This window comes from Mus caroli, chromosome 5 (genome assembly GCF_900094665.2).
Source record: "Mus caroli chromosome 5, CAROLI_EIJ_v1.1, whole genome shotgun sequence".
NCBI classification, from domain to species: Eukaryota; Metazoa; Chordata; class Mammalia; order Rodentia; family Muridae; genus Mus; species Mus caroli.
In genome coordinates this window covers 40005455-40030692 of record NC_034574.1, presented here as the reverse complement: position 1 = coordinate 40030692, position 25238 = coordinate 40005455, and the positions used below count along the sequence as shown (strand labels likewise).

At 35.2% G+C, this 25238-nt stretch overlaps 2 protein-coding genes across 5 annotated transcripts in view; one reads left to right on the top strand and one right to left on the bottom strand.

Annotated features, from left to right (window-relative positions):
- Positions 1-1825, top strand: part of Lcorl (ligand dependent nuclear receptor corepressor like) — a 138363-nt gene extending 136538 nt beyond the window's left edge. For 2 of the 4 annotated variants that reach the window (XM_029478132.1, XM_029478138.1), the window contains one exon: positions 259-351. In XM_029478132.1, the coding sequence (XP_029333992.1) occupies positions 259-272 (14 nt within the window). In that variant the 3' untranslated portion in view covers positions 273-351. Of the gene's footprint in view, positions 1-258 lie in introns of all 4 variants that reach the window. The other 2 variants (XM_029478137.1, XM_021161885.2) reach the window with 2 other exon arrangements.
- The window catches only part of Ncapg (non-SMC condensin I complex subunit G), a 31118-nt gene continuing 7603 nt past the window's right edge, over positions 1724-25238 (bottom strand). The window contains exons 8-21 of the mRNA XM_021161882.2: positions 24040-24180; positions 22560-22683; positions 21021-21101; positions 20572-20751; positions 15042-15152; positions 13724-13843; positions 10573-10797; positions 9033-9214; positions 8418-8592; positions 6536-6697; positions 6187-6322; positions 5812-5883; positions 3438-3507; positions 1724-2448 (exon numbers count right to left, since the gene is read on the bottom strand). Coding sequence (XP_021017541.1) covers positions 2334-2448; positions 3438-3507; positions 5812-5883; positions 6187-6322; positions 6536-6697; positions 8418-8592; positions 9033-9214; positions 10573-10797; positions 13724-13843; positions 15042-15152; positions 20572-20751; positions 21021-21101; positions 22560-22683; positions 24040-24180 — 1894 coding nt within the window. The 3' untranslated portion in view covers positions 1724-2333. The remainder of the gene's footprint in view (positions 2449-3437; positions 3508-5811; positions 5884-6186; positions 6323-6535; positions 6698-8417; positions 8593-9032; positions 9215-10572; positions 10798-13723; positions 13844-15041; positions 15153-20571; positions 20752-21020; positions 21102-22559; positions 22684-24039; positions 24181-25238) is intronic.

Below are 25238 nucleotides of genomic sequence, written 5' to 3'. Positions count from 1 at the left end.
CTTTCTTATGTAAACTAAGGTAATGCAGTGACTGATGGCTTTTGTATTGCAGTACCTGAGTGCATGTGTCATATTTCCACATGCATGTGATGATATAGTTCATCACACTCGGTTCACTAAGACAGCTGTAGAACTAATGGTGTCAGGATGATAAACAGTTTGCTTAGTTGCTTTAGAGTACAAAAAATATTCCAAAATGTTCTACAAAGGTGACAATTTGAAATTTAAACTTAAAATGCCTTACACTTTTTTTTACAGCATGCTACAAATGAAAACTGATGAGAAAGTGGATTTGTCTGATGGGAACACAGCAAGCTGCCCATTGAGCCCCATTAAGATGTGCCTTAATCATCCTATTGAATGGAATCTAACAGCAGCATCTCTAGCAAGCTGTACAGTTCATAACCAAAATCTCAAAAATGAAGAAAATTAGTCTGCAGCCCTTGCACTATCTTTATTTTCGGTGTCAATATTCTTTCTCATGAAAACCAATTGATACTAAACTGTTTCTAGTCCAGTGATCTGTCTTTATATTAGGTCATTAGCATTAATCATTTTATTATAATTCTGTTTTTACATACATTACACAAGACCATTGTGGGATTTTACAACAAAAGCAGATTTTGATGTTCTCTTTTTATCAGTGAATTTTTAATGCCCTCAGCTTAAATATGTAATTGCCCAGTTCTATTTCTGTGCAGTTTTCACATATAACAAACTCTGTAATTTAGAAAGCTTGTATTGTAAAGATGTGTGATAATGACCTAACCCGTGAACAGTTGTGTAACAGGTGGATGCTAACTACCTCGAAGCAAACTGGGAAAGGCAAAGGTATCAGTTAGAAGTATATCTCTTCTAAAGTTATATATGTATAGAAAAAGATTGATTAGCTTATCAAATAGCATGTTTTCATTCATTAAAAAAAATGGGTTATCAGTTCCCTTTCTGTAATTTAAACCACTCATCTGTGGGCCGTAAGGGCAACGGCACAATTGCATGTTTACTCTTCAGCAAATCTGTGCCTCGATGGTAAGCAAGAACACTGGTTTAAGTTCACAATTGTGAATGGAAAAACAAACAAACAAACAAAAAAAAACCAAAACACAAAAAAACAAAAAACAAAGGTTATGTTTTTTAAACCTATTGGTTTTTTTGTATTTTAGCAGTTTGTTCCAAAGTTTACAGGGGTGTCATGCAGAAGCAGGACAATATTAGTAATGCTAATGATGCTAGGTACTCCTGCAGCCACAGCTATTGTCTAAAATCTGAGTAGTAAAACCGCTACTAATGGATCGGTGCTTAAAGTCAGAGAAAAGCAAACTTGAGTAGTGTCTACATGATCATAGCTTCTTTCCTTTTGGCTCCTCTGCACATGTCTAACTGAGATGATAGTTCATTCCTAGTGGCTTTCCCTTACACCATGCCATTCTAGCCCTGCTCACTTCCTGTTCCCCATGAATTTAAGACAGGGATTTAACAAGAACTATATCAATAAGAAATATTAAGCACAGGAAAAGACATAGAGCCAAAAGATGAACAACAGTGTTTTTCACTGGTTTGTATCATTACCATATCATTCCTTTTGCTTAATAAGCATTCTTGCTTTGTAACTCTGACTCCTTTTCTCATTTCTATAAAGCACATGTTATGTGTATAGACTGAATAGCCTTTTGGTTTTAAAAGCCAGCAATACCTTTCATTCCATCTCAGAACAACTGTTAAATGGCCTCTGATAAATAAATTTAATGAAGCAGAAGCACAATTAATAAAAATTTCATGTTAAGACATTTTTATCCAAATAAAAGGTGTTTCCTTGGGTATGGCAGAAAGAAAAGGGACTACTTTTATACAATGCAAGTTTCAAAATATTTATGTTTCATAACAATGCCAATTTCATAAGATAACTGAAATTAACAGTGAAGAAACTGTGCTCATAAATCAGTACATAAAGATGACTTCTTAAGACTTTTATTTCCCATTAGTATTATTATTCAAGGTAGAATATGTTTTGATGTGCCAAAAACCAATGTATCTTTCATGATTAATGTGTGTGTGGACAGCACCCTAATCTAGAATTCATTCATAAAATAGTGTTCCTACATAGAAAAATTTAGGAAGAGAAATTACCCATTGAGGTAAAGTTATCAAATAAATACTGAGTATAGGAATGATGCAGTTTCTCAAAGCCATTGTTTAATGTAAATAAGGAGTCTGAAGTCATGTGGCATCATTCATGTTTCCTGAAACAGAGCAGGCTTTCTGACTTTACCATAGTAACTATTAAAGCAAAGATATAAGCACAACTTCAAAGGACTTCATCCTTATCAACTCTCTTAACTTGTATCTTCATTAAGGAACTCTGCAAGGTTAAGTTTACTTTTCTGTAGCGCAGCTGTTTTGGCTCGTCTGGGTAATCTCATCTTCATTTCTGACGGTGGCTCATGATCACTAAACAGATGTAAAAAACACATTCATTTAGATATAAGCTTTAAAAATCAGAATATTTATAAATAAAATGTTTTGGTTTCTCACATTCCAATATTGTGTAATAGCCTGAGTCTAATAACTAAGCTTAAAACTAAAATTTCAAGCAATAACCAAAAAACTAATGGCTGGATGGCTGTCCTGCCAAGTGAATCAGGAAAATCTAACTAATCTGGTAATTTTGAATCTACTGTTAAAACCTGGCGTCACACGACGTACAGGGAAAGAAGCAAAGCACAAGCTTTTACCGTAAAGCTTGTGATCACATGGGGACCATACAATCATCCTAAAGCTACCATAAAGCTTGTAATCACATGGGGACCATACAATCATCCTAAAGGATTTAGAATTCAAGGGAAAAAAACAAACAAACAAACAATACTATGTTATCTTAATTTATTTAGTATATTGCTAAAACATTGTAAAGTTCCCCCAAAATTAACCAAGGCTTAATCTAAGAAAACATGCAAGGTCCAATACCAATGACTAAACGAATGCAAGACAGCTACAAACTTCTCAAGCTCAACCTTGTCTTTGCAGTGACAAAAAAAACAACAAAAAAAAAAAACTATTAACACAAACCACTAGTACTTTAAAGTTATAAGCAGAATTGTAACTCAAAGAATCTAAATGTTATCTAAATCAAGATAAGAGTTACACATATAAAGTCATGTAAACAGAAAGCATAGAAATACATGGAAACTCTTTTGTTTCCAAACAAAGAGACTATATCAAACTAACACTGATGCCAACTAATAAAAATATACAACTCTTTATAAGTCAAATGTTCTAGATAATTTTAGACTATTGACCAAAATCACAGATAATTATGGTTTTCACTATCTGGTAATATACAAAGTTTCTCTCACAAGAAAATTACAATATTCTATCTACTTCTGAGCAAAAAGGAACTGATTGGCATCTTCTGTGTCTTATAGAAATACATGACATACCTTTCAGAGTCTGGCCCAGCAATCTGGCGTCTCCTGTTGGTCTTAGATGATACTGATGCTTTTCTACATCCTTAAAGACAGCATAACTTATTGGCATAATGTTTAATGGTTTCGTGTTTCTAAATCTGGTTACCAAGCCATCCAAATCTTTTACTTTCAGCACAACAATCTTTTCCAATACACTTCCTTATTCCTATCCACTCTGATGCTCTCAATACATAGTGGAGGGGGAAATACTAAAATTTATGTAAATTTCTTTGGATGAGCACTACAAATATGTGACAAAGAGGCAAACTTTAGGTCACATGTGATGACAAAAACATCTCAGGCTGAGTGTGATAGCTCATTTGGTAACGTTCTGGCTTTGTTAAGGATAGAGTTTAAGTGCCAGAACCCAAATAACAGTGAGGTGTGGCAGCACATGCTTATGATCCCAGCACTGGGAAGGCAGAGACATGCAGGGGCTCTGCCTAGATCCCTAGGTGGTCATCTAGCCTAGCCTACTTGGAGCGCTCCAGACCAGTGGGAAAGTCTTGACTCAAATGCAAGTAGACCATGACTAAGGAGTCTCCACATTAAGACTTATGCACACATAAATGAACGATCACACACTCATATAAAACAGTTTTCTCTTAGAGCAGAGGTAGAGTTAATATAGAAAAACTAACAAAAATCTTACAAGGGCAAGCTCAATCAATGAACAGTTTCTAGATGGAACTGCATTTTTATTATATCTATTTATCTTTGAAGCACTACATTGCTTAGCTAGTCTGTCCTCAAATTGATGAGCTCAAGCTCTCCTCACACAGCCTCTAGAACAGCCATTATTACATCTGGCACTGTACCTGGCTTCAAAAGAAGTTTAAACAGCAAGATACAGGTTGCTTATAAAACACTTAAACTTATACATAGAAAATTCAAATGTGTTCATAAATATAATTCAATGTTTTTTTAAAAAAATAAGACCCTTTATTCACCAGGGTTTGCTATATTCTACAAGGTTGAAAAGTAAGGACTAGGGACTGTGCTCAGTGGGTAATGTGTTGGCCTAGCATGTACAAATCCTGGTTTGCTCAACCATATAAAATGGAGCATGGTAATCCAACACCTATAGTCCCAACCTGTAATCAGAAGTTCAAGGTCAAAATAGTGACTTTGAAGCTATCCTAGGATATATGAGAACCTATACTGAAAAAAGAGACATAACAAATTTGGCCTACAATGTTCTTCATTGTATATAATGTATACATATATGTAGTATGTATACATTAAGTTTGAACTATTAAAAAATGGAGTTTTCATACTTTATTCTGTAACTGAAAATAATCTGATCAAAATCAATTGTTCACTTGACAATTTATTTGAAAACTGTATATTCTATTCATTGTTATATATTTCCACCTCATATTTTATTTATTTGTTTTCAATAATGTATTTATCCCCAAGAAAACATCCAAAAATATGGAAGTAATTTGGAACAATATCCAGTAATTGTTTAAATAACTGGTTTGTTATAAAACAATGTTATGGCCAGATCCTATTCTAGAAAAGATTAAATATACTTAGAACAGAGCCATAAAACTATTTTCAATAATTAAAATCATGTTTGGCTCATGGGTGTGACTATTAGTGTTCTTGATGGTAGGTCTGCCTGGATGTACTTTCTTAGTCTTCTGTAATAAGCATGCATTGCTTTTGTAATAAGGAATTAATAAAACAATTTTAAAAGCCTTGAATTTCAGATGTTTTTCAAAATGGTCCCCTATTATTAAACATATATTTATTTCAACAAATATTCTACTGTTGGATACCCCTTGGGAAACTGACTGGAAGGAAAATGAAATTAGATGGGGAAAAGGAAGTAAAAACAAATGCAAAAACTTGGGAGGGGAACAATACTCATTCACACACACAAAAGACCTAATACTTCTAATACTAATACTGCAAAATAAAACTATTTAACTTCTTCTTTCTTTCCTTTTTTGGTTGATACTGGGCTCTCTACATAGTCCTGACTGTCCAAGAACTCACTCTGTAGACCAGGCTGGCCTAAAAACTCACAGAGATCTGCCTGCTTCTGCCTCCCAAGTGCTGGGATTAAAGGTATATACTCCATGCCTGGCAACTTAACCTATTCTTAATTTATCCCCAAAGAGCCCTTTTCTGTATATATATTTATTCAAAAGCACATGGAACAACAATGAACTTAAAATCTTCAGAAAAAGCAGTAATCCCTATCATGTGAAGGAAGTAAAGCAGCTATGCATTCCCCATACATTCAAAAGTTTCTATCCCAAAGAGAAGGACGCTTACAAAGTTGGTGTTTTCCCTGGAAAACAACTGCACTTCAAGGTGCAGTCAATGAACACATTACCTCTTTTAGGTTTTCCTTGTGTAGATTTTGATGTTTGAGTTCCTTTTCCATCTCTCACAGGAGTCATATATTCTTCCATACATGAAATCATACAAAAATACAAAAAATACAGTCCTATTAAAGCTACTGAATGGTTATAATGAATCACCATTCCAAAAGTGTGAATCCTACAAAGTAAAAGCTCCTGGAAAGACGGTTAGTAAGAAACGTACTCAAATAGATTGAAAGGTGGAATAAACGCATAATTAATAGCTTTTTTTCAAGAGGATTATTAAGAAAAAGTTTTTTGTTCATTTGTGAAATTCAGTCAAACTAAAAATCTCAGTAAAAATAAAAACTATAATTGTATAGCTACTCAGGTCAGTATATATTTACCATTTTCATTCTGAAGAACTGCTGTAGTTTTGCTGACATCCTGTGTTACTACTCCTGGGTCAGATTCTTTACCTCCCTTTCCTAACTGACTCTTCATCTTCTCCAAGGCTCTCAGACATGTCCTATCTGTTACATGCTGGGGGTGAGGGACGTGGGAAATGGAAAGTAAGTCATCTTTCAAAGTTATATGCCATATCAAGTTTGAAACCATTCTTAAATTACATGAAATTGATGAAAACAGTTACTTCAAATGAACATGCATAATATATAATAATATATTAACACATCCATCTAAATCCACCTTGATATACATAAACACAAACTACTCGAGTATTAAAAAATGCTTTACCTCCAGAATCTCATCCAATAGAAGCAGGAGATCTTTTGTAACATTGCTACTGAGTTCTACCAAACTCAAAGCTTTTGTATAAACCCGATTTTCTGGTGAGCACGGACTGGTTAAGATCTCATTGCAAATTTTTATAGCCAAGTTGTCATGTACTGTTAAGGCCTAAAAAATTAAAAAGAAAAATCTCTATAAAATAAAAATGTACTCATCACAATACATACGGTTCTATATATCAAACAATCTTTCTAGCTAACTTGCAAAAGTCTCATTTGCCTCATGTCTAAACCTAAATTTTGCCCACCCTGACTCCAAAAGAAGCTCCTCCCTTTATTACAAGGAGCAGGTCTACCCTATTACGACTGAAGGAGCATCCAGTTGTTGAGATAATCCAGGCTGATGAAAGTGGAACTTTTTCAAAATCATAGCACTCCCCCTGAAGGTCAATTCACACCACATGGCTAGCCAACCGATACAAAGGTACCACAGCGCAGCTTATTTTCAATTTTCAGCAATTCAAAGAACATCTCAATTCTGGAACCCCTTATACAAATCAATTGAAACTCTTACATGCCAATCCAATCCAGCCTATGCCCCAGCCTACTTTGCTTACTTTCCCAAGAAGTCTATAAAGTCTACTGTTACTCACTAAAGACTGTAGACTTTCCTCAAAATTTACCATCTCATTTGCCTCTCAAACTTTCCCCAAATCTTCTCACCACTTCATCTCATATAACCATAAGTGACCATTAAATGAGTCTTCTTGATAACTAAATCTCATGCTATTAACCCTTTAATACTAAGTCTTACATATACACTACAAATAGGGCCAACTCCAGCCACTGTATAATCATCTACATTTATTATGTATACATCTTTAGGTATACATCTTTCCTTTCTACTTAAACCACTTCTCAAATCCAACCAAGCCCAAGAGAATTTTTAAAACTCAAATGAGTTTTAAAACTAATAACACAGCCAAGTCTGATGGCACACACCTATAGTCCTATCTACTTGGGGGCAGAGATAGTACAACTGCAAATTCAAGGCCTACCTGAGCACCCTGTCTCAAAAGTTAAAAGAGGGCTGGGGATATAATTCAGCAGTAAAACAGTTAGTTGTCTAGCACCTGTCAGACCGTACATAGGCTTAATACCCTGTAAGGAAAATAAAACTAATGATACATACATCATTCCTATAATGAATCTTACACTTTTCTGAAGTCCAAAAGCATTTGATGGCTAATCACTACTAATATATTTTGCTTAATATCCTTTGTAATATAATCTTCCTAATAACATATGTGATTCGAGCAGAGCAGTCACTAAATAGCAAATAAATATACAAATAGAACAAAACTGTTAACTTGCAGTTGGCATCTGAAATCATTAACCCATCAAATTTCTAAGTGTTCAAACATCATTAAAGAATTTTAAAACTGAATTTCATTATAATTTATAGATAAGTTTGTAGTTCTATTATATGCTTCATTAAAAAAAAATCTTGAGATAAACACCTTTAAACTGTCCTCCCTCCTCAGTATTAACAGCATAACAAGCAAGCCAACATTTGCAGATGTAGTAACAGAAGTCATTACTTCAGTGATTACCTCACTAAGTGGGGAGAATGGTAATGGAAATGATGTTTTAGTAACTTCTAGGATGCAAAACATTTGCCGTGATCACTTCTATTTTCATCATTTCTCCACATTTACCCAAAGACACCCTTCCCTGCCTCCCATAACTGTTTTATATACTAGAAAAGCAAAAGGCTCAAAATATAAATGTAGTTCATCATGATTTCAAAAAACCCAGAAGGCTTCTTTAATCAAACCACAATGACCTTCCTGCAGCTATATTTGCTATCCACAGGCTACCATATATACCTGATAATCCTGAGAATTCTTTGCCTTAGGATTTAATCTACTTGGTCTTGTCAGATCAACAAGCAATTCAGCAACATTTGTGACATCTACTTCAGCTAAAGGAGATGACGATGGGGCATTGGCCAGTGTTTGCACAGTTGGAATAAAAGCTTCTTCAAAGCACTCCTGATTAGTCCTATTGAAAAGAAATCAGGACTTTTAGTACAAGGCCAAGGACATCTGCCCTGCTGAAGACTTCAGATCCCACTAACCTCTTTGCCACTCCAACTTAAAGCTGCTGAATGAAATGATTTGAAACCAAACCAAAACCAACAAACAAAACAAAAAACAAAACAACAACAACAACAAAACTCCAATGTTTTTGCAAGTTAGCAAAACATTATTTGAGAGAAAAGTTTTAAATCTAAAATATTCACAAACTATCTCTATTGAAGAGATATAGTTCGTTTTATACCTTACATATGCAGTAAAGAGAAATCTGGATATATAAAATGTATGTTAAATTCTTATGATTCATCTATAGAAAAGTGTGTCAAGAACAAAATGGCAGAGACATAGTTCGGGTGGGGAGATCTGAATCTGACTTTAGGTAAGATTTAATCAGTGACTCACTACCTGTTTGCATAAGCAAACATGGGGAAAAACACTCCTAGGCAATGTCGAAGTCGAACATCCTCTTCAGTCACAGGATTATACCATAACAAAATAAGACGAGAAAGAATCCTGCTGCTGACCAAAAGCCCAGAAAACATCAGCTTGGCTAGTCCTTCTGCAGCTCCTGTCCTGAGTTCAGATACCTAGCAAAAATGACATTCATTAGAAAGTTTTTATCTCTAGTTTCCTTTATGTGTGATACTTTAAAATAACTATCCAAAAATTATTAATTTTATTATGTATGTGATAAAAGTAGGAGTTCTACAGGTTTTAAGCTAGACTTGACTACACAGTAAGTTTTAAATTAACCTGGGCTACAGAATGTCAAGGTCTCAAAGATCAGAACTAAAATAAAATACTTATAGGATTGCAATGAACAGTGCTCAGGGAAGTTCTGGAGTAATAAATAACTCCATTTTAAAATTTTTAAAAAATTTATTTTAAAAATCTCAAAATGATAACTTAAATTACACTGTAATACGTAAAAAAATTTAAAAAAAAAAAAAGAAGAGAGCAATTAATCTGACTGTGAGGAAAACAAAATTTAGAATTGAAGTAACCAAAGAAAATAGTAGCAAATCTAGCTCATCAATAGTAAAAGGACTATACATCATGAGCACACAGAACTTAACCCAGAAATCCACTGATGGTGCAGATGAAAATCAAGTAATGTTCCATATACCATACAACATATCAAAGAGAAGAAAATCCCTCATGACTATATTGCCTGAAGCAGAAAGAACAATTGACAAAATTAAACATCTTTTTATTAAGATATAAACACAAAACAGCCAGGGATATAAGAATAGAAAGTAATTCTCTCAAAATGATAAACAGTATTTATGAAAAACCCTGTAACTAACACATTTATTAACAAGATTCTCAACTTTTCCACTAAACTCACAAATATGACAAGGACATCTGCTTCAGACACTTAACGGCTGGTGTTCAACACTGTACTAGATGAAGCAGAACAATTAAATAAGAAATAAAAGACATGGAATTAATACTGTAGCTATTCAGAAATGACATGGGTCTACACAGAAAAAAAATCCTCAGAATTCCTTTTCCAAAATTACTTAATAAGCCAATTCAAAAAAGTTATAAAGTTAAACATACACACACAAATCTCAGCTGAGATTCTATACTACAGCAGTGAACAATCCAAAAAGAAAATGAAGAAAAAACAAAATAAATTTAATACTTGTTTTAAATAATAAAAAAAAATTTTAAAAATGAAAAACTATGTTAATTTTCAATACAACTTGTTCTAATTTCGTTTCTGTTATTGTAGTAACAGAAATGTGGCAAAAGCACTTTCAGTTCTCTGAACACTAATTTGATAATGAAAATATAGTAGATGTGAAATTTATATTTTAAATTAAGATTTTTTTAAAACCAAATAAAATCCTGTTAAAAGTAAACGAGTACAAAATTAAAGCAAAGGACATAAACACATGTTGCAAATGCTTCCCAAGTGTAGAGCCGGGTGACTTCTTACCTCGCTGTCTAAGAAGTCAGAGAGGAGTTTCAGAACACTCTTAGCTGGGTCAGCCTCTTGAGCACCATTTTCTTCTTGCTTATCATGACAGTTTATTTCTTCACCTTCACATTGAACGCCCTTAACTTTCTGGGTTTTAAATGGCTCAATTCCAAACATCATCAATTGGTCAATGATTGCCTTTAGAGCACTTATTTTTATTGTGACATCATCGATTTGCAAAACCTACAATTAGACATGAACCCCCCCGCAATAATTTCAGTAAAACAACTTAATTCTATAACCTAAATAAAATTAGTATCTTTTCTTAATTAAATCTCAATGAGTGTTAAGTGTGAACATTTCTAAGAATTAAAATTAAAGTTTTCATTTTAAAAAAGAAGTATGTTTATCTCATAACATCTGGAGTTTTAGCCCTTAATTTTTGCAGTGGAAAAAAGTTTCAGAGTCAGCATCCAGATGGACTGTACTATTTGGTTCTTTCATAACAAAACAGAAAAAAGAAAAAAAGAACTCCAACTATGATAAAGTTTTATCATTTCTCTAAGATCCAGAAAAACTGCATCGTTTTATATATAAATTGTATTACCTGCCTATCAAAAAAAATTAATACAGTGTATTCTAATCCATTTAAACCTTTGTTACAGTGTCAGTACTATTAAGTTTCTTTGAAGAAAAATTTTTCTCATTACTTTGTAAATTCAGATTTCATTAATAGTGAATTCAGGTACCAAGTAGTCTTTTATAAAGCAGTTTAGGGAGCTAGAGAAATGACCTAATCCATAAAGGGCCTGTCAAACATAGGCAGGAAGACCTCATTTCAGACAGACAGCAACCACACAGGAAGCTAGGTGCATAGCAGTGCACAATGATACCAAAGAACTGAAGGCACAGAGACATGTGGATCCCTGAAATTCATTAGCCGACTAACCTAACCAAATCTAGGAGGTCCTGGTTCAGTGAGAGGTCCTCAGTGAGAAGAGAGACTGAGAAAGATATCCAACATAGATCTCTGTATATGCACACAAATAGTTTAAATCTATCTTGAGTTAAAAACTACACAACAAATTCCAAAACCATGGGGGAAGAGGGATTCTACTATGAAAGATTAACTATATTATACAATGTAACTTGGCCTTTAAAATAAACAAAAATCACTTCTATATTGGTCAAATTATTATAATTAGAAAAATTATTTATTCTAAAAACTTTGAAGATATCCACTCCATGCTTTGAGAATGAGCCCTGTAAATCTGCCAAAACCAAATTCTCTTTACATGTTGTTATGATGGCTCTGGAAACTCCAAATATGCTACTAGCTCAGCATCCACTGTTTCCTTCAGACTCTCATTAACCTTTACATGCAGCAATAGCTACCAATAGTCAATCCTAATGAGGTTTTAAAACAAATGAATTCCCCTCTTCTGCCTTTCTAACAGACCTTTATATCAATTTTTATTACTAACAGTTTGATATTTTTTATTCCAAAATAGACTAACTTAAAAACAAACAACCTTCCAATAGAGCCTTGAGAATGCTTATTTAAAATTAAAAAACAAAAACAAACAAACAAAAACCCTTTTATAGAGCTGTGCATGGTGGCACATATCCTTAATACCAGCACTCTGGGGACAGAGGCATTCAGTAAAGTATTCAGAGGGTCTGAATCTGAGGCCAGCCTACTCTATAAAGCAAGGTCCAGGATAGCCAAGGCTACATAGAAAAACCTTGTCTCAAAATATCAAAAACAAATAATTTTTAAAAACCTTTATGAAGATTACAAGATTGAATCTATTTATTAGTTATCTTCTTTTGATCATGGACCCTGTTGTATAACTTTTTAAAAAGCTAAACAATAAATAAAAATATCTAAAAATTAAAAATTACACCTCAAAGTAACATATAAAATATAGGCAAACTTCAGGTTTTCTGCCCTTGAATCTGCTATCATTCAAATACTTTTAACTTTAAAAAGGCCAGATCCAACAATTGATTTAACCTAGGTAAGTTATTAGACTTTTATATCCCAAGTTTACAGTATTTATATGTAGATATATAAGTGGGGCAGGGCTATGCCCAAGAAAGAAAAAGGAAGGGTTAGGAGAATAATAGGACACATGAAATCAAAACAGAATGGAGGCTTTAAGAGGTAAAATGGTATGCAGTGGGTGGGTTGGGACAAAAGAGTAAAAACAAACCAACAGTTTCTTCCCTGAATCATTCATAATGGAAATCTGAATTTTTACAGTGTAAGTTCTTGGAGCACACAGACATCCCACAGTCTTTCTCCTGTTAGACTGCATTTGGCTTACTTTCCTAGCCATATGTCCTCTTGTTCCTTAAACAGTAAAGTCCTACCCCTAAGACCTCTCTCCTCTATTCTCCTTCCTAAGAAACAAACTGTCTGAGCTGGAGAGATGACTCAGCAGTTAAGAGTTGTTATGCTCTTGTGAAGGACACGAGCTCAGTTCACATGAGCATCTGTGTCAGGCATATGTGTCTGTGACCTATAATCCCAGCAGGGGTGACTCAATGCCCTCTTTGGGCTTCCATGAGTACCTACACACACACAGCAGACCTAAAAAAACAAAATCTTAAAGAAAGAAAGAAAGAAAGAAAGAAAGAAAGAAAGAAAGAAAGAAAGAAAGAAAGAAAGAGAAAAGACCGTATTCTTTCAAGTGTCTATAAGGACTACTCTTTTTAACTTTCCTCTATGAGTCTGAATTAGAAAAACGTAATTCAAAATAAGACTCAGGCCAGCATCACAGGCACAGCCACTGTGCCTCATCTCACTCCCATGGCTGCTGCTACTATGCTCTGTCTATGCTTAGCTGGCATAACAGATACATCCGGCTTGTTTCCCCTTCAGGAAAACAAGCTCCATCAGCACAAATTCAGGTTGGTTCTCCTTGTCCTTTTCCTACTACATTTCTCCTAAGCCAAGAACAGTGATAGCACATAGTATGCACTCATATAAGCTACATGACTCTATGAAATAGACATTTTTATAAACTATCAAGATAAAAATTGAAACCCTAAAGATTATCCACGATCATCAATTAGGCATCTGAACACACCTAGAATTTTCCAATATCCCCAGAGATGCAGAGCATGTCCAGAAATAGACACAGAGTTATAAAGTAAATCCTACCTGTAAGAACAACATAAAGTGTTTACTGGCAAAATCCCGATTCTGTAGTCCACAGCATCCCAAACACAAAACAGCCAAGTTTCTTACTATAGGATGAACACTTATTATTCCAGGAAGAATCTACAACAAAGTAAAATTTAAAATAATTTTAACCAATGCCATATTAAAATCATGGTCAAAATGATGATTTCCATATGATTTTGTAAGGGTATTTCATTTCTACACTATTAACAAAGTTTCACCAGTATGAACAAAAATAAAAGGGGTAACTATAAAGTTGATAAAATAGAACATAGGCAGAGCAATTTTCCTTCCTATCAGTATGTAACACTCCAAAGGCTTCTCAATGCTAAGAGACATAATCCCTTAGCAGCCTCACTGCAGACCATGCGTCACTTTGTTTTTAGCATTGCTCAGCTGTTCTGATTTTGATGCCTACTTTACCTTATATACTCAAAATATTGCTATAGACTGTAAATAATAAAAATTAGTAGTGGGATAAATTTATATCCTCCCATCTTTAAAACTACATTTAGAGATGGGAGAATAGAAATTCTAAAACTGCATGTATCCATGTAAGTTTTTAACACTTACACATTGTTTTAGTAACTACAGTTGTAAGTCTTCTTCCCTCTTTTTCACATAGTATCTTATAAATATCATAGCAGGACCATTTTCCATGAATAGGTCAAACCTGCAATTATTAAGCTCACCCATGACCATATAAATCTTCATAACCAATATCAATAGCATAAGTAACTAATTTTTATACTTTAATTACATCATTTTTTCCACTTCCCTTTGCTCCCTTCAACCACTTTCACGTCCCCTCCCTCCCATGGCATGACCCTCTTACCCCCACTAAAGGCCTCTTTTTTGTTATATTATACACATATTAAGTGGAATATATATATATATATATATATATATATATGTGTGTGTGTGTGTGTGTGTATGTGTGTATATATAATATATTTTTTAACAATATTTCCCTCACTTGAGCAAAAGATCCAGAATGGCTATCTGTAGTTTTGTATTTTATGTACACTTTATTTCAAGCATTTCTTAGATAATATGCATTCAATAAACATATGCTATGAATAGCTTGTTTTATTTTAAAGTGACTTTTTAAAAATGTATTATTTCAATTATTCTTCATATTATGAAGTAGTCACTATGGATATACATAGTTCACTGTATTTATCTGATGTTTAGGATGGTAGTCTTTTAATTATTAATTTTTAAATTACTAATTAATAATGAACATTATTATATAATAAGGTAGAGGAGTATAGGGTTTCAAAGGCCAGCAGTGTACCAAAGATTCAATGATTCCATTCATGGTTGCACTGATTCCAGTTGAAGTGGACATCTGTTTCAACAGTTCGTAACACAAAACAAGACACTTCTGTAATGTTTCCACATCGTTCTAAAATAAAGGACATATCCATCGTTAGTAAGAATATCCCTTAAACAATTGCTCTCTTGAGACTTTTTCTGTGGCAGATTGTTACTCTTTGTTCCTTTGGGAACCTTATCCAACCATGAACTCTATCTTTCCTTTTCAACTGAGCTGGCCCAGTTTTGTGTAACAGTTTCCTCCTAGGTTGAAATATTTCATTCTAAAAGGAAGCTTTAATCAGGATTGTTAAACAACTCAAAACAGATTGAAGAAGTATCTGAAATTGACCAGATTCACTAGGCCCCTCCCCTGGCCAAAGTAAGTAGTAAGAGCTGAAAAGATTTTCAAACAAGGCACCTGCAAAGACGACTAACAACAGCTGCCTGTAGGAAGCAGAAACCAGTTGAGCTGCCTGTTAGAGGTTTAGACCAACTGAGGCACCTGGAACAAACTCTAACATGCTACCTGCAGACTAAAATGTGCTCCACCTTCTCAGCTTTATGAGCTGTCCCCCTCACTGAGGTGGCTTTTGGTAATGTAGGTACCCTTTGAGTCACTCACTCCTGCTCCTATAAATAACCCTTCACTCATATTTCTGTAGGTATCCCCAATAAGACTCATTGGTTAACTAAGTTGGTCTTTGGTGTATCCACACTTCAGTCTATCATGGAATCACTACCTGGGGGGAAGTAGATGTGTGCATTGAGTCTCTCCAGGAAGTTTTGTTACATAATATCTAGTTATTTTCAAATTTTCAACTTCAAATCAATTAATATAACATACTCCTTGAATGTTTCACAGGCTCCTCAAACTCAACACATACAAAATGGAACTAACCCATTACTAAGCTTCTAACTCATACACTCTGTCATCATATCCTGACCATCTAGTTTCATTTTCCCAAAGCAAAAAGAGGCCCAAGAAACTCTTGATTGATTCTTTCTTCTTCCTATTACTAAACCTTAAAGAACTCTGACATATGTCACTTCTATTTGTATTCAGCATCACCTTGTTCATAACGCTATCATCTCAAGCCATATTTCTTAAATTCTATCTAGATATTTATCACTCTAATCTATTCTCCAAAAATACTAACCCAGTATTACAGAGTACTCATCCTATTCTTTAAAATATCCTTGTATCCACCTTCATCTCTGAATAAGGTAGATTCTTTAATATTGATTACTTACATTTGTCTGGCCCATAACATTTTTTCCAATTTGCTATTACCTCTCCAATTCTCTTTCCATGTAAACTGGAAGATTTAAAACACAGCAAGCATCTTATTCTAAACTCTGTGCCATCATACTTACAATTACAACATCTACACTTCCTTAACTACTCAGTAAGAAAAAAACAACACAAAGTGCATTAAAAGCATAAATTTATAGTAACTATTATTTAGGTTTGAAACCAGTGGGACTTGGGGACCTGAAGAATAATGAATTTACATTTGTGAAGTACTTAAAGAGGTAATGACCTAACTGGCCTACCACAGGGAAAAACATCCTTTACCTTATTAGGTTCCACTATGTGTTATATAGTACTAGGTGTACTATGCTTAATCTTGACTGCTGACTTGACTGGGCTGAGCAGCAGCTAGTGAACATTAATAGAGCACATCACTGGATGTGTGTGAGGGTGTCTCCAAAGACAATTAAAGGTAGGGAAGATCCACCCTGAATACAAGTGGCACCAACCCACAGGCCAGAGGCCTAAAACTACAAGGCAGTAAAGGAAAATACACAACAACAACAACAACAAAGCAGCAAAGCAGCATAGGCATCCGACTCCCTGTCTGTCAGGGTGGAGCTTCTCTGTTCTACAACACACTCTCAACTCCCGCTCACAGAAACCTCTAAAACTATACGAACTAAAATAAACCCTCCTTCCTTCCTGTGATGGCTTGTATATGCTTGGCCCAGGGAGTGGCACTATTAGAAGGTGTGGCCCTTACTACCTGAGAACTCAGGTATATCACTCCTGGACATATACCCAGAAGATGCTCCAACACGTAATAATGACATATGCTCCACTATGTTCATAGCAGCCATATTTATAATAGCCAAAAGCTGGAAACAGCCAAGATGTCTCTCAACAGCGGAATGTATAAAAATGTGGTACAATCCACATTACACAATGGATACTACTCAGGTATTAAAAACAGTGACTTTGAGAGAGGCAGGCAGATTTCTGAGTTCGAGGCCAGCCTGGTCTACAAAGTGAGTTCCAGGACAGCCAAGGCTATACAGAGAAACCCTGTCTCAAAAAACCAANAAAAAAAAAAAAAAAAAAAAAAAAAAAAAAAAAAAAAAAACAGTGACTTCATGAAATTCACAGGCAAATGGATGAAACTTGAAAATATATCATCCTGAGTGAGATGACTCAGTCACAAAGAACACACACGGTATGTATTCACTGATAAGTGGATATTAACCCAAAAGTTCAGAATACCCAAGATTCAATTCACAGACCAGATGAAGCCCAAGAAGAAGGAAGATCAAAATGTGGATGTTTCAGTGTTCTTAGAAGGGGGAACAAAATACTCACAGGAAGAAATATGGAGACAAAATACCAATGAAAGGAGTTACAGAGACAAAGTGTGGAGCAGAGACTGAAGGAAAAGCTAAACAGAGACTGCCCCACATGGGGATCCAACCCATATACAGTTACCAAACCTGGATCCTATTGTGGATGCCAGGAAGTGTTTGCTGAAGGGAGCCTGATATGGTTGTCTTCTGAGAGGCTCTGCCAGAGCCTGACAAATACAGAAGCGGATACTCATAGCCAACCTTTCGACTGAGCATGGGGTCCCTGATGGAGGAGTTGGAAAAGGGACTGAAGGAGCTGAGGGGGTTTGCAGTCCCATGAGGGGAACAACACCCCCCAGAGCTCCTGGGAACTGGACCACCAGCCAAAGTGTACACATGGAGGGACCTATGCCTCTGCCCACATATGTAGCAGAGGATGGCCTTGTTGGACATCAGTGGGAGAAGAGGCCCTTAGGCCTGAGGGTGTTCAATGCCCCAGTGTAGGTATGGGAATGCTAGGGAAGATGGAAGTGGGTGGGTAGAGAAGCACCCTCATTGAGACAGGGGGAGGAGGAATGGCATAAGGGGTTTCTGAAGGGGAGACCTGGAAAACATCTGAAATGTACATAAAGAAAATATTCAATAAAAAGAAGGTGTGGCCCTTTTGGAGTAGGTGTATCACTGTGGCATGGGCTATAAAACCCTCATTATAACTGCCTGGAAGTCAGTATTCTACTAGCAGCCTTCAGATGAAGATGTAAAACTTACAGCTCTGCCTGTACCATGCTTGCCTGGATGCTGCCATGATCCTGCCTTGATGATTATGGACTGAAGCTCTAAACCTGTAAGCCAGTCCCAATTAAATGTTGTCTTTATAAGACTTGCCTTAGTCATGGTGTCTGTTCATAGCAGTAAAACCCTAGCTATGACCCTCCCAACTGTTTTCTCACAACAATGAAAAGTCTAATGCACTAATTTTATTCACATCTCTAGTTAATTTATTTCTTCCTGTAGGAAAACTAGTAGCACTCTACATGGGGTTATGAATTACATACCTCTCAAACACATTTCTACAGTTTTCTGATCACATATATTAGAATTATATTACAATAGAGTTGTAGCTCTCAAATAAGACAAAAGACACTAAATGTTCAAATAACTCAAAAGAGATTATTAATCAGATTAATCAGGCAGAGCAGCTTTACAAATGCTTCCTCTTTTGGGGGACAGATGGGTTTAGGACAGAGCTGGGAGTCAAACCTAGGGCCTCACGTATACTAGGTAAGCCATCTCAGACTGAGCTGCCTCTCCTGTTCTTAGATTTTTAAAGGAGGGCCTCACCTATGTGGCCCAAGCCGGCCTTGACCCAGATCCTCTCCCTCTGACTCAGTACTATTACAGGTAGACAACACCACACTTGGTCAAAGATTTTAATTAGAAAATCTTTAATTTTATTCTTAGGTTTTTGTTTAAATTTGTTTCTCAAATTTAAAGCCTAGGACAAGCCAAAGAGTGTAAATATGTAATATAAATATAAACTATAAAAATAAATGAGTCATACTCACTGGGAAAGTGAGGTGTTATTTTAGAATATATTTATGACTAGAAAAGGATACACAATCATTCTAAAACTTTCCTATGCAGCACTCTCTTAAGCATTCCCTAAATCAAAGTGCAATTATAAGTATGTTCAATGGGCTGGAGAGATGGCCCAGTGGTTAAGAACACTGACTGCTCTTCCAGAGGTCCTGAGTTCAATTCCCAGTGACCACATGGTAGCTCACAACCATCTGTAATGGGAACTGATGCCATCTTCTAGTTTGTCTGAAGACAGCTAAAGTGTTTTTATTATAAATAAAATAAACAACTCTTAAAAAAAAAACAACAGTAAGTACGTTCAATACAGACAAGACCTTTAAAATGTAAAAGTCACTATTTGATACCATACAATTAGTTGATGTGCAAAGTCATTATACTTTTAGAGAGATTAAAGTTTTGTCAAACAACTAAGTTAAACAAAGAAAAAACTTCAAATTCTACTCAAGTATTTCATTAAAAATGAATGACAACACTGTGACTGGAAAGGCGGCTCAGTGGTTATGATTACTTTCTGTTCTTGCAGAGGACCAAGCCCTATACCCAGCACCCACACACCAGTTTACAATCATCTGAACTCCAGTTTCTGGGGAGATGATGCCCTCTTTGGACCTCTAAGGGCACCAGGCACACACATGGGACATATGCATACATGCAAACAAACAGTCATACACATTAAAAAAAATTAAATATACAAAAAAATTTAAAACAGTAACACAGATGCTTTAACATGCATTTACCAAGGAAGATAGCAAATCTCAAAGTATTTCTTTATCAAAGACATTTTTTCTTAACAACAGAAAGTCTAAAGACCTTCCACTAAAGGGAAAGATGGATGCAATTCCTTTTTAGACCATTCAAGAAAAATAAATAAAACTTCCAAGTAAACCACTAGGAAACTAGTTTCCCCAAGAAGGAAGAAACTATTCAAATCCCAGGGGTTAGTAGACAAGGAAACAAGTCCTAGCTATAAAAACTAAAGGTATCTTTCAAAATCCAAAAATGTCTGGCCGGGTGTGGGCATACCCCTTTAATCCCAGCACCAGGAAGAAGTGGGTAGCTGTTAGTTTGAGGCCAGCTTGGTCTACATAGCAAGTTCCAGACCAGCAAGGGTTAAGCAGTGAGACTGTCTCAAATACCACAAATCTAAATATATACATCAGAAGTTTTAAAAAATAAAGTTTATTTTTTTCATTTTTATTCATGGTATTGTCACAACTCCCTCCAAAGTAAATAAATTCTGGCAGTTTAATGAATTAACAAAAATAAGGTTTGTTGAGCTAAGAGCAGTTAACATTTAGTATGAAAATGACATATACCTTTTCTGTGTGGACTTCTTTAATTTCAAGTTGCTCAGTCTCTTTTAGCAGGTTTATTTTGGCATCTTCCAGTATTTTTATTTCTTCTTTTAATTTTGATGCCTGATCAAAATCCTGTACAGCAATGCAATTTTCCAAAGCTTCTTTAGCCTCAATAAGTTTAACTTTTATTTCAGCCATCTAAAATAAGAAATTGATCATCCTCACAAAATAAAAATTAATATAAAAAATCTGTCACAATATCTCAAAGACTTGGGATTTAAGCAATCAAACATTAAGAGTTCATTTTCCTGAGACAGATCAGAAAATCTGTTATAATCTGGTAACAATTTGCATGTCCTTATAGTGTAATACATATTGACTTGGCTTGATGAGAACATGACAAAACAGTATGGCAAGAGGAAACAATGACATTACTAAAGCACTTCTTTAATGTAGAAGAGACATACCTTGAGTTCTTTCTTTCTTGTATCAGATGGATCAACAACAGTAACAATGGGTGCACGAATCTCTGAGATAATTTCTGTGACCTGATAAAGTTGTAATGCAAAGTACAAGCTGTAATCTATGCTTTATAGTAGCAAATGCAAACTGCTCCATCGAATTCTAAACACTACATGTAGATACACATATAACAATACAGCTTAATCTACATTGCTAACCCAGCTGGATTTGGAATTGCTCAGAAAACACACCTTTGGACCTGACACAGTGAGGGTGTTTCGGAGGTTTAACTGAGGGAAGACTAAATGTGGGTATTACCATCCCACAAGTTGCAGTACTACACTGAGTAAAAGGGCAAAAAGACAAAACAGTCTGAGCACTAGACTCATCCTCTACTTCCTGTGAACAAAATGTGACCGACCAATTGCCTCATGTTCCTGTCTACCATAGCTAGAACTTTTCTCAATATCACACCTTTGCCACCATGACTGTACCCTCATGCCAAAACAAACTCTCCCTCCCTTTCTTTTCTTTCCCCACTTCCTCCCTAAGTTGCCTCATTGCTGTGGCAAAAACAACTTAAGGAATTATTCATTTTGACTCAGAATTTGGAATTAGCAGTCCACCATAGAGAAGATGGACCAGCCAAAGCAGCAAGAAGTACCTAATCCTAGTGCATTATAGTCAAAAAAAGAAAAAAAAAAAAAAGAAAAAGAAAAGAAAAGACAAAGACAAAGACAAAGACAAAGACAAAGACAAAGACAAAGAAAAAGAAAAAGAAAAAGAAAAAGAAAAAGAAAAAGAAAAAGGAAGGGGAAAGTTGACCCAGTTTACTTACTCCTTTATAAGCTCAGAACCATAGCTTATAAAATGGGTCACTCACACCTCACTCAATCTAAAATCTCTCACAGACATACCTAAAGGTTTGTCCTCTAGTTTATTCTAGATCTTGTCAAGTTGACAACAGTAATTATTACAACAGATATTTTATGGTCATAGCAACAAGACAGCAACTAATACAAAGACTGAACAATAAAACAAAATCATCTAGTCAGATGTATTTTTTGACTAAAAAGTAACAATTTTTAATTGCATAAATACTAAAGACAAATTATCCCTAGTACAGTAAAAATGAAAAATTGTACCCTAAGATTACTCTCTATATCTAAAATTTTCTGCCTAAAATTCTTAATTCTTTCCTCAGATCTGTAGAGAAAAATATATAAGTAGCATAAGCAATAATAGTAACGACTTCCTTTAAGAGCCACTTGCTGGCTAGTTCAGAATGATTGCTCCCCATCTGAGAACAACTAAGCAAATGTCATGGTCTTTCCTCCCACACCTACTGTGCTGACTCAAAAAGTAACAGCCAGGCTAAAAAGGAAGACATTTTAAACTGTTTATGAGAAAGATCTACCCTCTTTCATTTTTGCAATATGTTGAACAATAAACACTAATACACTAAAGACAAGAATGCTGAAGAGAAATTAATACTCCTTAATGTCACTAACCAAACTTATCTTCATCAAAAAGAAAGCACTTACAATCTGTATCCTTTCATTATCATCTCTGATGATGTGGAGGAGTCTCTCAACAATTAAAGAAACTAAGGATATTGGGGTTGTAGGCAGAATAAGAGTCTCTTGTAAAATAGCCAGCAGTCGTTTCCTGTAGTCAAAACAATCTATTTTAACTACTATTATAACAAAATACATTATATTTTTTAAACATTTTGTTGTTTTCTGTGTATAGGTGAGTAGGCACACTCCTGTCTGGCCCTGAATGTGGACATCAGAGAAGAAACTGCAGAAGTCAGTTTTCTCCGTCTACCCCGTGAGTCATAAGGATCAAATGAAAGTCACGGGGTTTGGCAGCAAGCACCTTTACCCAATGAACCGCCTTGCCATCTGAAAATACATTTTTTTCTAACATTTCCCTTTATATTGTCTTAAGCTTTTATTTCTGTTTGTAAGTATAGGTACAAATTCTATACATACAGACTTTAGATTAAAAAAACTCATTCTACAAATTTATTTATAAACATACATATGGATTATAAATATATTTCTATACCCTGATCTTTAAAAAAAAAAATTGAACCAAAAAATTTGAAATTATTCTGAAGCAATTATAATAGAATTATATACATATATACCCATACATACATGCATACATATCCCATCGTGTGCCACATATGATGTTTCAGTAAACATTAGACCACGAATCTGATGGAGGTCCTAGAAAATCATAATGGAGCTAGAAAATATGTAATGATATAGTAGCCCTAGTAATGCTGTACTTCAGTGCATTTCTCTGGTAATGCTGGCATAAACAAACACACGTTGGCATATGTATACAAGTATAGTAAAAACAATTATATACAGTTTTGGAGAGCTAGGATAATTACATCTCATCATATCATAACAAAACTGTATTTAAATATAAGAAATTAGCAAAATGAGGAGGAATAATAATACCACCCTCCACACAACTCAAGAACTTACAGCAATTACGGTTAACTGCATAAGAGCTGCCAGTCAACATTCCAGTATGGATGGGAATGTGACTTCTGAGGCCTGATACCCCAGCTGAGAAGGTTTTGACAGTTAATAGCTACTAGAAGAGAGAGAATCCTTTTTCTTCTGGGGTGTAGCTGGCAGTAGGCTGCCCATGCTCTGTGGAAGGCCACATACCCTGGCCCTTTCAGACAACTGTAATTGGGCTCAGGTAATTAAAAAAAAGGGAAGGGGGAGCTTAAGGTCGAGGAGGAACATGAGTATCAAAGGAGTGAGAAGAGTCTTGAGGTAGATATGATCAAGATATATTGTATATATGTATAAAATTATCAAATAAAAATGATTGTTTTAAAAACCTGATTTACCAAAGGATATAACATCACCTTCATTGTTGGTAGTTACACTAAAATTAAAATCAGAATCATTATCCTTTAAAAATGTAACCAAGGTAGGTCCCTAAATATATAAAACTGAAGGGAATCAATCAAATAGTAACGTTTAGACATACCTTCCTCCTTCTTCACTAGTATCCAAAGATTTCATAATTAGAATTAATTGCTGACCTATGAATTCTCTTTTCATCAAATCTCCAATGAAGGTAAAATCACTTTTCTGCTCTTCATTAACTACTGGGAAGCCCTGAATGTAACTAAAGCAAACAGAATAAAGCAGATGTAAATCAGTGGACAAGCGCTTACATAGCACACATGAGCCACTACAAAATCATGCAATACCATATACCAACATAGGACTTTACACAGAGCTCAAAAATTTTAAAAACCAGAAAACAGCATATATACAATATGCTATATTTTCAAACAAGAAGCCCACATGTGTATTTAAAACGTGTAGAAAGAGATTTGATAATGGACATCCTTAATTATGTAGCTGTTTAGCTCTACAATGATTAACGGAACTAGGGAAGCAAAGAATAAATTTACCTCTACATTTGAATTCTGACAAGAATATGTATTTTTTTAATAAAGTTTTATAGTGAAGTAAGTAGAAATTATATTGTCTTAGTTGGGCTTCTATTGTAATAAAGCACCATGACCACAAGAAACTTGGGAAGGGCATGGTTTACTTCCTGTTTCATATCCCAGTCCATCCCTGAAGGAAGTCATGGCAGAAACCTGGAGGCGGGAAACGATGTAGAGGCTATGGAGACTGTGGCTTACTTGCTTGTTCCCCATGACTTGCTCAGCCTCATTTCCTACTGGATGCAGCACCACCTGATCACGATTAGCATCACCCACAGTGAGCTGGGCTCACCCTAATCAAACATCAAGAAAATGGGCTTGCCCACAGGCCAGTCTATTGGCAGCATTTTTCCAGCTAAGCTTCTCTCTTCCAAAATGTCCTGAGCTGGGGTTAAATTGACATAAAATTGGCAGCAGGTATATCAAGACAGATAATTTAGAAAATTAAAACTTTTAAAGTTATAGAAGTTGTTTTATTTTATTTTTAATGTTATTAATTGAAAAATACTTATAATAAAACTGGCCATATATCTACACTATATGATTCTGAAACTAGTTGTGATAATTTGTACATGCTTGGCTGAGGAAGTGGTAGCACTAGTGGCCCTGTTGGTGTAGGTGTGGCCTTGTTGGAGTAAGAGTGTCACTGTGGGCGTGGGCTTTAAGACCCTCATCCTAGGGGGCTGGTGAGATGGCTCAGTGGGTAAGAGCACCCGACTGCTCTTCC